Source organism: Drosophila simulans, chromosome X, assembly GCF_016746395.2.
Source record: "Drosophila simulans strain w501 chromosome X, Prin_Dsim_3.1, whole genome shotgun sequence".
Taxonomy (NCBI): Eukaryota; Metazoa; Arthropoda; class Insecta; order Diptera; family Drosophilidae; genus Drosophila; species Drosophila simulans.
Genome location: NC_052525.2, coordinates 13,623,899 through 13,637,448, shown reverse-complemented (window position 1 = coordinate 13,637,448; position 13,550 = coordinate 13,623,899). Strand labels below are relative to the sequence as shown.

General features: G+C 44.8%; 5 protein-coding genes across 7 annotated transcripts; 1 reads left to right on the top strand and 4 right to left on the bottom strand.

Annotated features, from left to right (window-relative positions):
* Positions 1-484: 484 nt before the first annotated feature.
* On the top strand, positions 485-1,274 carry LOC6725928. The gene is made up of 2 exons (XM_002106877.3): positions 485-631; positions 774-1,274. Exons 1-2 carry the CDS (start codon positions 524-526, stop codon positions 1,128-1,130), a joined length of 465 nt encoding a protein of 154 aa, XP_002106913.2. The 5' UTR covers positions 485-523; the 3' UTR covers positions 1,131-1,274.
* Positions 1,275-1,724: 450 nt separating this feature from the next.
* LOC6725927 (RNA-binding protein 14) lies at positions 1,725-2,987 on the bottom strand. Its single transcript, XM_039297303.2, has 2 exons — positions 2,876-2,987; positions 1,725-2,803 (listed from the first exon to the last, which is right to left on the bottom strand). Exons 1-2 carry the CDS (start codon positions 2,876-2,878, stop codon positions 1,808-1,810), a joined length of 999 nt encoding a protein of 332 aa, XP_039153237.1. The 5' UTR covers positions 2,879-2,987; the 3' UTR covers positions 1,725-1,807.
* Positions 2,988-4,437: 1,450 nt separating this feature from the next.
* LOC6725926 lies at positions 4,438-5,064 on the bottom strand. The gene has a single exon (XM_002106875.4). It carries the CDS (start codon positions 5,001-5,003, stop codon positions 4,641-4,643), a length of 363 nt encoding a protein of 120 aa, XP_002106911.2. The 5' UTR covers positions 5,004-5,064; the 3' UTR covers positions 4,438-4,640.
* Positions 5,065-6,438: 1,374 nt separating this feature from the next.
* Positions 6,439-7,757, bottom strand: LOC27207869 (cuticle protein 16.5). 3 transcript variants are annotated; one of them, XM_039296863.2, is made up of 3 exons: positions 7,655-7,757; positions 6,906-7,552; positions 6,439-6,854 (listed from the first exon to the last, which is right to left on the bottom strand). In XM_039296863.2, the coding sequence occupies exons 1-3, from the start codon at positions 7,655-7,657 to the stop codon at positions 6,518-6,520; spliced, it is 987 nt and encodes a 328-aa protein (XP_039152797.1). In that variant the 5' UTR covers positions 7,658-7,757; the 3' UTR covers positions 6,439-6,517. The 3 variants fall into 3 exon arrangements, with proteins under 3 accessions (XP_039152797.1, XP_039152798.1, XP_016039278.1); XM_039296864.2 differs by having other exon boundaries at positions 6,439-6,886; positions 7,016-7,552; XM_016183512.3 differs by having other exon boundaries at positions 6,439-7,552.
* A 796-nt stretch (positions 7,758-8,553) lies between these two features.
* Positions 8,554-11,006, bottom strand: LOC6725925 (skin secretory protein xP2). Its single transcript, XM_002105677.4, has 2 exons — positions 10,900-11,006; positions 8,554-10,814 (listed from the first exon to the last, which is right to left on the bottom strand). Exons 1-2 carry the CDS (start codon positions 10,900-10,902, stop codon positions 9,009-9,011), a joined length of 1,809 nt encoding a protein of 602 aa, XP_002105713.3. The 5' UTR covers positions 10,903-11,006; the 3' UTR covers positions 8,554-9,008.
* Positions 11,007-13,550: the final 2,544 nt, after the last annotated feature.

Genomic DNA, 13,550 nt, shown 5'->3' with positions numbered 1-13,550 from the left:
TGTACTACATTTTATTTTCTGTACTTTAACATATATTTCTGAAAAATTATAGGACTGAGCAACTGCTAATTATTAACCATATTAAATTCTTACCATATTACTTTGATGAAATCAAATTTTTAAATTATGAATCAAATTTTACTTATTCTATTGTATCATTGTATTGCTATATTTACTGGTTTAGCACTAGATTTTCTCCGTGTGTATGGACTCTATAAGGCGAACGTGGTTTTTCCACGTCGAGACAATTTGGGGCTTCTATGCCGGATGAGTCGTGGGACATCGAACGAGCCGCGATGACAAGCGAACATGACGAACTTCTCGGAGCAGCTGGGACTTCTATGGAGTCTATGGAGACCACTCTGCCGTCCGGTTGCCTGCCACCGCCATGCCCGTTGAGTAATGGGCCCTGTCCGCCGCCGACATGTCCGTCGCGCCAAGGCGTTAAAATCATCAGTTGTAAAGTATCTGGGGTGCACATCGCGATTCGCGCTTGCCAGCGTATAAAAACTACACTCGGTGGATGGATCAGCAACAGTTGATCGCCAGCGTCCATCCGGTGCATACACAGCTCCAAGAATCCCAATCCTTTCAAGCAACACATCGTGCTCACCTAAAAGTTTCCGAAATGGTAAGTGCTCAAGGCGGGCTGGATTCATTGCTCCTCCTTGCAAGCAATTGTCTATATATCCACAAAAGCCGCTTTAAAGCACAATGTTGCATACTTTAAGTGACTCCCAGTGCTTCTTAATCCCACGATTCCTTATCCGCAGAACTCCGTAACCGTACTCGCCATCTTCGCCGCCTCCTTGGCCTTCTGTGCCGGCGATGTGTCGCACTTGTCGCGCAGCTATCTGCCTCCTTTGAGCGGCGGGTACTCCGGCTACTCCTCGTATCCGTCGTACTCGAGCGGATCTGGTTATTACTCGGGCGGCGCTAGCTATGCCTCGCCGATCATCTCGTCCAGCTACAAGAACTACGCGGTGCCGCAGTACACCACCTATGCCACGCCCTCGCGCACCTACTTGCCCGCGGATGCGGGCTACACCGGCTACTCCGGCTACTCGGGCTACTCCGGCTACAATGGATTGGACACCAAGTACGGCAGCAATGGTGGCTACGTCTACTAGGCGCTAACCCAATTTTCGGGAGTTCAGCAACAATGGAGCCAGCAGACAAACTATATATTCCTCTAATCTTTTTTTTTTTCTTGGCTAAGCAATTTTGTTTAATGGCTACTAAATATTTTCGAATGCTTAATGACGAATAACAAATTTCATGGCGTATTTATTTCGAGAGGGAGTTGCTTATTTTCCAAATCCCTCACTGGAGATCTTCATTTTTGAACATTTTTAGGGCGAACCGAGTAGTTCTATAAATACGGATACAGATCCTAAATAAACCTTTTCGAACATTTTGGTATTCCTACCTGAGTGTTAAAAAAAATATATATTTAAAAGTGAAAAGTATAAATAAGTAAAAAGAACTGCTAGTATCAAGTAACTGATAGTCGAGATTAGTTATGAAAATCGGTCAGATACTTGCAATATCCATTAGTGTTAAAGTATCCTAAGGTATGCTAGACTCGTCGATAAGTATGCAACACAGTAGAGAAAAGCGTTTCCAAGCGTTAAATCTAAATTTATATAGGGTAGCTAATAGTCGCAACATTTGACTAAAAAAACCATTTTTTAAATGGCTTAGTATACTACTCAAGTAATTAGTTTCATGCCTTCCCAACTTTATTTTGATTAAATAAAAAAAAAAATGCATACAATATAATCGTTATTTTTTCGAAATGATCCTCTCAATGCTTCAGGCGGTACTCGTAGCCTCCATTGGAAGCGTAGGAACCCGATTTGTGTCCAGATCCGAAGCTGGAACCAAAGCTAGATCCGTGACCAGAACGCAGACCCGATCCTTGAAGCAGTCCATGGCTGGAGCCAGATCCGTATCCGTGGCCAGATCCTGAGCTGGAGCCCGAGTAGCTCACATGGGAGACAGCTGGGGCGGCATAGGTCTTGCTGGAAACCGATGGTGCGGCATACGATCCATGGGATAGCGATGAAGTGGAGTACGATGATCCGTGGGATACCGCTGGAGCGGAGTAGGATGATACCGCTGGAGCGGAGTAGGATGATACCGCTGGGGCGGAGTAGGATGAGGCAGCCGGGGCGAGATATTGCCTGGAAGGAGCGGCCACTGGTGCGGAATAGCTCGTGTGGGAGGCAGCTGGAGCGGAATAGGAGCTATACGATGCAACTGGAGCTGAGTATGAGCCACTGGAACCTCCCGAGGAGGAGTACGATCCATGCGACACGGCTGGAGCGGAATAGCTCTTGTGGGACACGACAGGTGCGGAGTAACTGCTGTGGGATACTGCAGCTGGAGCCAGGTACTTCCTGGATGGAGCAGCCACGGGAGCGGAGTAGCTGGTGCGGGAAGCAGAGGAGTACGATCCATGTGATACGGATGGGGCGGCATATGAGCTGTGGGATGCAGATGCCGATGCAGCTGGTGCGGAATAGGATACATGGGACACAGATGGAGCGGCGTAGGAGGAACCAGCCGAGCTGTAGCTACCATGCGATGCAGCCGGAGCTAGGTACTGCCTGGAAGGAGCTGCCACAGAGTGGGACCTGCGTGCATAGGTGGCCGCTGGAGCTGCATACGATCCCGAGGAACTGGACGCCGCTGCACTGTATCCACTGTGGGCGCCCACTTTTGGCGGCAGATAGGTGTTACTCAATGGCGTCACCAGGCCCACGGAGGCCAGGCCCAGAATCAGAATGGCAAAGGAGTGCTGCAATAGAGAGTGTGAATCCCAGATTCATTTGGGAATATAGGTATATATGTACGCAACTGGTGTACTTACCATCTTGATGGACTTCGAACGTTTTCTAGCTGCTGTTTCAGCGTTGTGGGAAGTGAAACTGATGGCACAACCGAAGTGAACCGACACTTTTATAGGAGACCTTAGGCCCCAAATCGCACATAGGTGTGCAGGTGAGTACAAATCTTTCAATCCCCGAAAGACGCACACACCAAATAGGAACACAAAAAAAGATACTATAATGAAAGAAAAAGAAGTGAAGCGCAAAAAATAAAGCAATACCATTAGAACGCAATGGAATGGGGCGGCAAGAGTTAGTGGTTGGTGTTGATGATGATCAGATCCAACTAACACTGGACTACAGGGTATGGGTAAGCACTTGACTTATCACTTAAATGATATCTGAATAATTTAAGAAAATTATTTAGAAAAAGTGGAAAGCAAGCCTAGCTTCTTGCGTTAGTATCTGTTACTTTTATAGCAGTCCTATCTCTGTTTTGCCAAGTTACTTGTATCTCAAAGTTGCACTTGTTAAGCATATTCAATTATGAATTAATCTTTAAAATTACAAGTATCTTTAAGCAGAAATAACCTAGCGGTTAGTTGGTAGAATCCCTAAACTGAGCCATAGCAAGTCTTTATTTTTATAATTATGTTGCTTAACCCCAAACCCGGTTGCTTAGTGCTTAGTGCCAGTAAAGAATGACGCGATTGGTGGATGGATGTCGTAGACTCTATTTATTTGATCGTTTATTTTTAGCCCTGTCCATTTCGGAAGTCGCCGAACGTAATTAATGATTCGCTGTGCCGGCGGGTGAGAAGTTCAATCCCAGCTAATCCATACCCGCCGAAATATTGCTTAGTCTCACAGTTCAGCGACTGGGGATCATCGAATCGCAATGGATCGAATTGAATCTTATATTCTTATAGCGATGGGTGGATCATGCAATGTAAGCCCGCATTTTGGAGCCACGATTGCTCACCAACTCACATTAATTAATGTTTGCTTGTACCCAAAAGTTTATGTCTTTTGCGTGCGTTTATATAATTAAAACAAAATGCTAACTGAAGAGGAATTAACAACAAACAAAAAAATACCCTTGTACATAGTATGCATGTAGGTCTATATGGTCATGCAATTTGCATGCTCAAAAAATGTCAGAGTCATTTGGGGGAATTTCTTGTTGAACAATTTATCGCCATAGCTGCTATGATAAGCACTTAATTTACTACCTGTTTATTGTTGTCAACAAAAGCTTGAATAATGCGATTATGAGAAACCATATGCGAGTATGACAATAAGAGCCTAAACTATTTATTCTACGAAGATACATTCAAAGTTCTGCGTAATATACCATTTTTGGTTTATGAAAATGTGCTATACATTTTATGGAGATATAATAATATAATAATCTCGTGCCTGAAACTACTATACCCGTTCGAATTAGAGTATATCGCGATGTTAAGATACAAAAAAAAAACATGGCTTGGCTTTGAGCTGCGTACTTGAATGAGGTGAATAGTTAATGTGGGTTGTTTTGCCAGTTCACTTTTGACTGAGGATCGGTTGAATGGAGTCACCTCGACGCACAAAACAATTCTTCCTGTGCATTTTGTTTGGTATTTGAGAAAATGTGCTATATTATTTAATTTGTGCTCAGTGAAAACTTATAACTAGTGAAGCTCAAGACATATGTATCTTAAGGTATCTTAAGATTTAAATCACTACGTATCTTGTGGGTTCAATTTGTCAAGATATGTTGATTCAGTATCTTCCTTTAATTTCAAATCAATTGAAGCATAGTTCTCACTTCCGCTGTCTGGACTTTTGGGCCAGATCCTTGGCGTAGGCCACGAACAGGATGTTGTGCTTGCTGGCCACCGGCTTGCCGTCATCCTGGTCGTGTCGTACCTGCAGGGTGTCCGAGTCCAGGGTAACACTGCCCACCGGCTGACCCGGCTTGATGTAGTAGTTCTGACCCAGCGAAGTGGGTCGATGCTCGGTGATGAAGTGATAACGCATCGGTTCCATCTCCTCGATCACCAGCTTGGGTCTGCTTGTGGTCACATTGGTGAGCATCGTTTCTATTCCCGTCTGGCTCACCGGTTGGGCGCCAGTTGAAGCTAGCAGCGCCATTGCAACGATGACAGCACTTGACTTGGTCCACATGACTGAAATCCGATTCCTGCTGCGAACGATGGCTCAATGCGTTCCCGAACCGATCAGCAGCATTCTTTTATATCCTGAGCCTGCAGGAAGAGCCCTCTTTTGCCAAACGAATGAATGGCCTGATTCTTGGGGATCTCAGCGCCTTTCGATGGCTTCGCCTCATTGACTCACTGCCTCTCGCTTTGCGCATAACAAGTTTTTGAACATTAACCCGATTTCGAGGTTTATATATATATGTATATATTCGGCATATGTGTATTTATATCGAGTGTATATAATGCACACACGGCACTTTGGTCCATTCACAAGAGAAACCCCGAAGAGGCAGTGGAAAGAGCAAACTGAAATGCAAATTCGGACATCCAATTCGCCATATATATATATATATATATCCGTATAGGGAACATAAATTCACGTTGCCAGTTGCACGATCTTGGTGTTTTGATTTGATTTTTTTGCATTTTTTTCCACCTCGATCCGTATAATTAATAAGCTCGACTTTTAATGGCAAATAAATGTTTGCTAGACGCGTTTATTTATCATTTTGCTCGATATATGTATTTATGAGTGCTCGGATCCGTTCCTTCCTCTATCGCTATGGTCTCAAATTTGTATAGCATTTGTCTAGCACATTTTCACGATTTTATAAAGTCATATATTGGATTGCAATAAAGGTCTTAATTGGCTGTGATGTTGCGATTTTATGACAATTTTATAGGATTTAAAGGAGACAAGGTGAAATAAAAGTGGGTTGCTTCTTTTTTACTCATTGTTATGCTAAAAACATTGATTTGCAATTTTTGGAAGCTGTGCTATAAACTTAATGGCAGAAATATTACCCAAAAAATGACAACTATCTAGTCATTAAAAACCAGGTTCTAATTAAAAAAGAAATCGAATTTGCGATTGCTTTGTATTTTACGTTTCTTTAAGTGGCTATTTACATTTAAATTTTATGGGCATTGTTTTCTAAATCAAAGGAATATATAAAATATTTTATTGTCTTCAAAGAACAAAAGGTGTAATTTTGTTTATTCCCGGATATATGAAACCGCGATTATGTCTGTCGGGGAATCTCCTTATGACTTAATAGCAACTTGGAACTGGACAAACCAGAAATATGTTAGCTTTTATTGCAAAGAACCAGGATTAGGTCAGCAATATGGAGCATTTGGGGTATTTATTTAAAATAGTATATAAAATATATAAACATTTTATATATTAAAATGACAAATGTTAGGAATAATATATGAGGTATTCCCATCAATTCAATAAATAAAGCATACAGCTGGTAGAACTAAAGAAAAAATCCCCTACAGAACTTAATATTCAACCGCGAAATTCCACGTATTTCCATTAATAAGAAATCTAGCTAATCGTTTAAATAAAAATCCATTAAATGGTATAATTTTAAATCCAAAATGAAAGATCTCTCTGTTTTAAGCATATTCGATTTATTGTAAGAAAAAAAAAGGTTTTCGTCGTATGATTAGCTTCGTTTTGGGATGCAGTCTTTAGTAGACGTATCCGCCGTTGGAGCCGTACACGGTGCCGGAGGATCCGGAGTAGCTGCTGACCACAGCGGGAGCCGAGTAGCTGGACACAGCCGGAGCGGAGTAGGTCTTGGTCACCACTGGGGCGGTGTAGGTGGACACAGCGGGAGCGGTGTAGGTGGATACAGCTGGAGCGGTGTAGGTGGACACAGCTGGGGCGGAGTAGGTCTTAACCACGGCGGGGGCGGTGTAGGTCTTGGTCACCACAGGAGCAGTGTAGGCCTTGGTCACCACGGGGGCGGTGTAGGTGGACACAGCAGGAGCAGAGTAGGTCTTGACCACAGCAGGAGCGGTGTAGCTGGAGACAGCTGGGGCGGAGTAGGTCTTGACCACAGCGGGAGCGGTGTAGGTCTTGGTCACCACGGGGGCGGTGTAGGTGGACACAGCTGGGGCGGAGTAGGTCTTGACCACAGCGGGAGCGGTGTAGCTGGAGACAGCTGGGGCGGAGTAGGTCTTGACCACAGCGGGAGCGGTGTAGGTCTGAGAGTATCCGGACACGGCAGGAGCAGAGTAGGTGGACACAGCAGGAGCCGAGTAGGTCTTCACAACAGCGGGAGCGGTGTAGGCCTTGGTCACCACGGGAGCGGTGTAGGTCTTGGCCACCACAGCGGGAGCGGAGTAGGAGGAGTACGAGGAGACAGCTGGGGCGGAGTAGGTGGTCTTGGTCACCACTGGAGCCACATAGCTGGCAGCGGGCTGCTCGTAGGTCTCCTCAGCGGCGGTCTCAACGGCGGCCTCGACGGCAGCTGGAGCGGCATAGGATTCGCTGGTGAAGGAGGCAGCTGGGGCGGAGTAGGACTCGCTCTCGTAGGTGGAGGCAGCGGCGGCGGGAGCGGCATAGGTCTCGGAGGCGGCGGCCTCGACGGGAGCAGCCTGGTAGGACTCGTAGCTGGTGGATGCAGCGCCCGAGTGGGGAGGCAGGTAGGTGTTGGTCAGGTGGCTGACATCGGCGGAGGCCACAGCCAGAAGGGCGAGCGAGAGGATAGCGAAGAATTTCTAGAATCGATTGAAAGGTGCAATATTTAGTATCTCATTTGGCCAGCGGAGCACCCTATACTATTCCGGGGATCGAGGATCACTCTGGACACTGGAGCTTACCATGTTGCTGGGACCGAAGTTGTGAGAACACTAGTACCTTCTCCACAGCCAATCTGCCTATTTATAGTCGCCGAAAATGTCTGGCCAACTTGATACACGAATGTCAAAAGGCGCTACAAAAAAACCAGAACAAAACGCACACCGATGGCAATACAAACTATATCGTCTATACCCAAAAACCCGCCATTAGAAAATAAAAGAGCCATAATAATGAAGCTTTTCGCCCGCGAAGCTCATTAGTCGCCCATAATATTCCGCGACTTTTCTCCGTTTCACTCCCCTGCTGATTTCGATTCCCATTCTCATTCTGAATCTAAATCCAATTCTGTTCGCCGATCGGAGATGATGATGATGTTGTCGATATACTATACATGAGAAATGGCAAACACAGGCTGTACGAAACTCGTTATTGAACTCCATTCATAAGTCGCGGTTCCGTCTTACTAACCCATCATCCATCAAAGCGGAACCCAGACGCTACATATATGTATCTACATATCCAAAAGCCCTCGAAGAAGAGCAATATTAACCGAGTTCTGAGCAGTTACTCCATTAATCATTGGCGGGGAATTACCCGGAAAACAATGGCTTACAACGGGGGAAACTGGCATGGAAATTGACTAAAGTTGCACACTTGAGACTGCTTTGTTGCAACTCTTGTAACCTTGTAACATATTGGGTCATTCTTTATCTCTTCTCATCGAAAAAATATATATTAATTGCTAATTGAAACATCTATAAATATCAGCAGATTTGGTATTCCATTTGGCTATTGGATGATAATGTATCTACTTGATAATTTATTATAATTCAAAGCCGCTTTCGGTTGATTTATAAATTGGTGGCTTAACGTTTAGCGAAGTGGTCATAATTTAAGTCACCACACATTGGAGATGAAGTTTAACGATAAGTACTGGAATTTCACGATTTATTGTAAATATCTGAGATATATTTATCACGTCTGTTGAGTTTCGAAATCAATGCCTTCTGGTTACTGCTGTAGGTAATCCTGTGCCATCCTGTGAATTCTCAGAATAGTAATGAGTATCGGGTAGTCGAGCTACTTGACTATTATGTTTTTTTTTTTGTTATTTTTTAAGCAATCTCAAATGAAAGCATATCAAAATGTCACCAAATTAGTTAAACTTATCATACTGACAACAAATGTCTCACTTGCTCCTTTTCTCTGAAATATTAAAATGAAAAAGTATTTTTAATAAAACAAAAACAATTTATTGATTAACAAAATTAGAAGGTGCTAGAAATTGGCTACGTAACACTAAAATCAGCTGAATCGTTGAATACCCAACTCGATGCGAGTTCGGACCTCCGCTGGGGTCCGTTCACGGGCATCCTACTTGTACAGGTAACCACCATTGGCGGCGTAGCTGGTTCCGATCTCCACGGAACCGGAAACCGCAACCGGAGCTGGAGCGGCAACTTGAACTGGAGCAGGAGCGGGCTGAGTGTAGGTCACCTGCTGTTGCACCGCTGGTGCTGAGTACTGTACAATGGGTTGGGCTGGCTGTTGGACTTGGATGGGAGCTGGTGGTGCTGGCACAAATGACTGCTGCAGTTGAACTGGAGCAGGAGCTGGAGCTGGAGCTGGGATAGAAATTGGAGCCGGAGCAGGAGGCGAGATCACCACGGGTGCTGGAGCAGGAAGGGACACCTGAACCGGAGCTGGAGCTGAAGCTTGCTGAGGAGTCTGGTAGGAGTAACCACTGTACTGCGGCTGCTGCACAATCTGCTGAACGGGCTCAGGGATGGAAACGGGAGCAGGAGCGATGTAACTCTGCTGGACTACAGGGGCTTGCTGAACGTTCTCTTGAACCACAGGAGCTGGAGCGGAGTATGTTTGCTGAACCACAGGCGCGGGAGCCGGAGCGGAGTAGCTCTGCTGAACCACAGGAGCGGGAGCTGGAGCGGAGTAGCTCTGCTGAACTACAGGAGCCTGCTGGATAACAGGGGCTTGCTGAATGGTCTCTTGAACCACAGGGGCTGGAGCGGAGTATGTTTGCTGAACCACAGGAGCGGGAGCCGGAGCAGAGTAGCTCTGCTGAACCACAGGAGCGGGAGCCGGAGCGGAGTAGCTCTGCTGAACCACAGGTGCCTGCTGAGCCACTGCCTGAACCACTGGCGCTTGCTGCACCACTGGAGCTGGGTAGGAATAGGTCTGCTGAGCAACTGGAGCGGGAGCCGGAGCGCTGTAGGTCTGAACCACTTGAGTTTGCTCCTGGACTGCTGGAGCTGGAGCGGAGTAAGTCTGCTGAGGCGCTGAAGCAGGGGCGGAGTAGGTCTGCTGAACGACAGGAGCAGGAGCTGGAGCAGAGTAAGTCTGCTGAACGGCTGGGGCAGGAGCACTATAGAATTGTTCCTGAACTGGAGCTGGAGCAGGAGCAGGAGCGGAGTAAGTCTGTTGAGCCACAGAAGCCGGAGCGCTGTAGTATTGTTCCTGAGCCACTGGAGCGGGAGCTGAATAAGTCTGCTGCACGGCCTGCACAGGAGCGGGTGCGGAGTATGTTTGCTGGACCACGGGAGCAGGAGCTGGAACGGAGTAGGTCTGCTGGAACACCTGGTGCTGTTCCTGCACTGCAGGAACTGGAATGGCAATTGGAGCGGCTGCTGGAACGGTAGCGGCAGCTGGGGCGGTGTAAGTGGTGGTGATGGTCTCCTGCTGTGGTGCAATGTTCGCAACCACTGGCTCCGGAGCGGGCACAAATTGCTGGACGGGAGCGGGTGGCAGATAGGCGTTCTTCACCGCCGTCTGTGTGGCAATCACAGGCTTGGGTGCTTCATAGATCACCTGGGGAGCCGGCTGTGAAACCTCCACGGGAGCAGGGGCGGGAGCTGGAGCGGAGATTACCACTGGAGCAGGTGCTGGAATGGAAACTGGAGTTGGGGCTGGGACACTCTGATATTGCTGCTGTCCACTCGACTGGATGGTGAAGCTAGCCAGCGGAACCGAGGCCTGAATGGACTCCACTTGGGGATGGATCTGCGACTGGATGTGCTGCTGGAGCTGAGGCTGAACCAACTGCTGGAAGCTCGGCGCAGCGGACACCTCCTTAACCGGCAGAGGTGGCAGATACTGGGCACCCGGGCGTCCACTGACCACAGCCAGGCTGAGAGCAGCCACAACGATAAAGGCAAAGGGTTTCTAGACAAGAGAGCGAAAACGTCACATATCACTTGGTAAATCACTTTAAAAAAATATATGAGAGGGAATCGAGATGGCCACTTACCATCTTCACTGGGGGTCACTGAATCTGAGGAAGCTAGAGGTGCACCGAGCGAACGTAACCGATTAACTGATGACCATCTTGGAGACCCCGTCTGCATTTATAGTTGGCAGCTCTCCCCTTAATTGGTGCGATATGCCTCCATGCCATGTGCCATCTGCCAGATGTTAAAACCACTCCATGGAGCGGGGGGAATGCTAATGCAGATGGCCAACAATGAAATCATGCAAAACACATCTCATTTCGGTGCGGATTATTAAATGGCCAAAAGCACGACTCACAGCGAACACTCGCCAAAGCCTCCGTGTGATAACAAACAGTCCAAAATGGCCAAATGTATGGTTACACATCCAAGTTTTTATGGTGCATTTTTAATTTTCACTGAGGAACTATAGAAATTTGCAGAAGATATTATATAAATGTTAATATAAATTATTAGAAAATATTCGATGTTCAAGAATTACATTTTGTTGCAATATGGCTTTAAATAAACGGATTTTACTTTTTTTTTAATTTTTGTTTAAACGTGGAGAATATCATTTTCCTATATGGCTTTTTGCTTGATTTTTCTGTACCATACATATTTTTTTTTCGGTGCATCTATGTCAAAAGCAAAGCTCAAATATTTATCAATCTCTTGTTGGCTTGGATTGTGTCCATCTGCTCAATTGACACCTTGGCCACTTTGACTTAAGTGCATTGCACTGCTGATTTCAGCAGGTAATGCAAGTTACATTGCCTTACAAGATTATTACATTAGGTTAAAATACGTGAAATTGCATTCTAAATTTGCATTTATTGATAACATTTTTTGTGGTAAAATTATAAATATTTAGCTGTTAAGCATATGTGCATATATGTTGCAACATTTTTGGCATAATGAAATAAGATTTATTAGTTCAGTGGCACCAACATTCTCTGGACAAACGCATCTGAGATTTTTCCTGCGACTTTCGTCTATTGTTTTAGCTCTAGGTTTTGAATTTATGACAAAATGTTAATCGCTTAAGGGCCCCACCAGGCCGATTTCCCAACAACATATAGATATCTACTGAGATCTCACTCGGTGGCAGAAACGTGTCCAACCTTCGGACAGTTTCAATGGGCCATAAGTTATTGGTAATCAGGGGCCAGCGATTGTTTGGCGGGATCTCGATATGGATTCGATACGATTTCATATGCATCTCGTAGGCGTGTGTCGCGGAGATTATTATGATGGGCATGTCATGGGCTTACAAGATAATACAAAGACCATACTATGCGGATCTTCGGAGGCCATTCATTTGAATGCGAACTTCTTCTTCATCATCATCATCATCGTCATTTCCTTCGTTTGCACCTGGCGCCCCAAACACGCGCCCCGCACGAAAAGCGAACAAAAACGCGCAGAAATGTGACAAATTGAAAACAAGGTAAGGTTCGAGTCCACAAAGGAAAATGTCAAGTTGAGGGCCTCTGACAACCGCGGGCACAGTCTGCCTTAATTATGACTAATTGCTGTGCGAACAGCCTCTATATATCCAAAAGCCATAGCTCACGATCGTGATGAATATTCAGCGGAGTTCGACTTTAGCGAAAATTGCAACAAGCCGCTGAATTGATTTGGATAAGCCACTTTCCATTTGCATACACGACAAACGAAGGGCTTAAGCTTGAGTGAAAGATAGAAAAACTCAGATGAACAATCTATATCTTAATATCTACAAGTAAAAACTTCCAACTTAGTTCATTATTTTATAGAACATTTTTCTTAATAAGGGTATTTTACTAGAAAGTGTAGTGAAACAGAAGTAAGTAGCAGCACTAAACCGCCCAACTGATGTAAGTTGATGAACCAACTGATGTAAGTTGTTGGACCAACTGATGTAAGTTGATGAACCAACTGATGTAAGTTTTTAAGCCAACTGATGTAATTTAATGGACCAACTGATGTAAGTTGATGAAGCGTGTCATAAAAGGTGACAAAAGCTCTCCCAAAAGACAAAAATACATTTTTTACCATTTGGCAAAGCCATAAAAAAAAATATCATAAAGGCTTTTAATGTATTTACTGAATCGCAGGCAACAACAACACAATCAAAAGCCACATATAAATAATTCAGTGGAGACATCAAAAAAAAAAAAAGGTGAATAGAAAATCAATTCGGGCTAGTTGAAGTCTATAGACTTTTGAAACGGGCGGCCAAACATGGGAGTTGAATAAGTCTGGTTTTAAGCTATGGAAAAATCCCCTTTTCGATAACCATCTTAAGTCCACGAAAAGAAGTTCATTACCATATCTTTATCTATGTTCTTTAGGGGAAACTCTTTGACGTCAGAAACTAGTTTGGCAAATGAAAAAAAAAATATCGCGAAGCTAAAATTAACTCAGAATGTTCTTTGAATTTCGCTGAGATTAACTTAAATCGATTAAGTTTGCCCTTTAGGAGGGCAGCTTCTTTCTCTACTTCTTTTCTGTGACGTCAATACAAAATTTGCACAGCGAAGACAATCATTTGAATTTATTTGTTATTTTCAACTTGGATTTATTTTAGAATACGAAATGATAACAATAAATCCATTTTTAATGATCCATTGTTGGCGTATAATGTAAAGTCCAGAGAATTTTTTGTTTTTAAGTTGAACATTTTTTAATGATCCATTGTTGTTGTTGC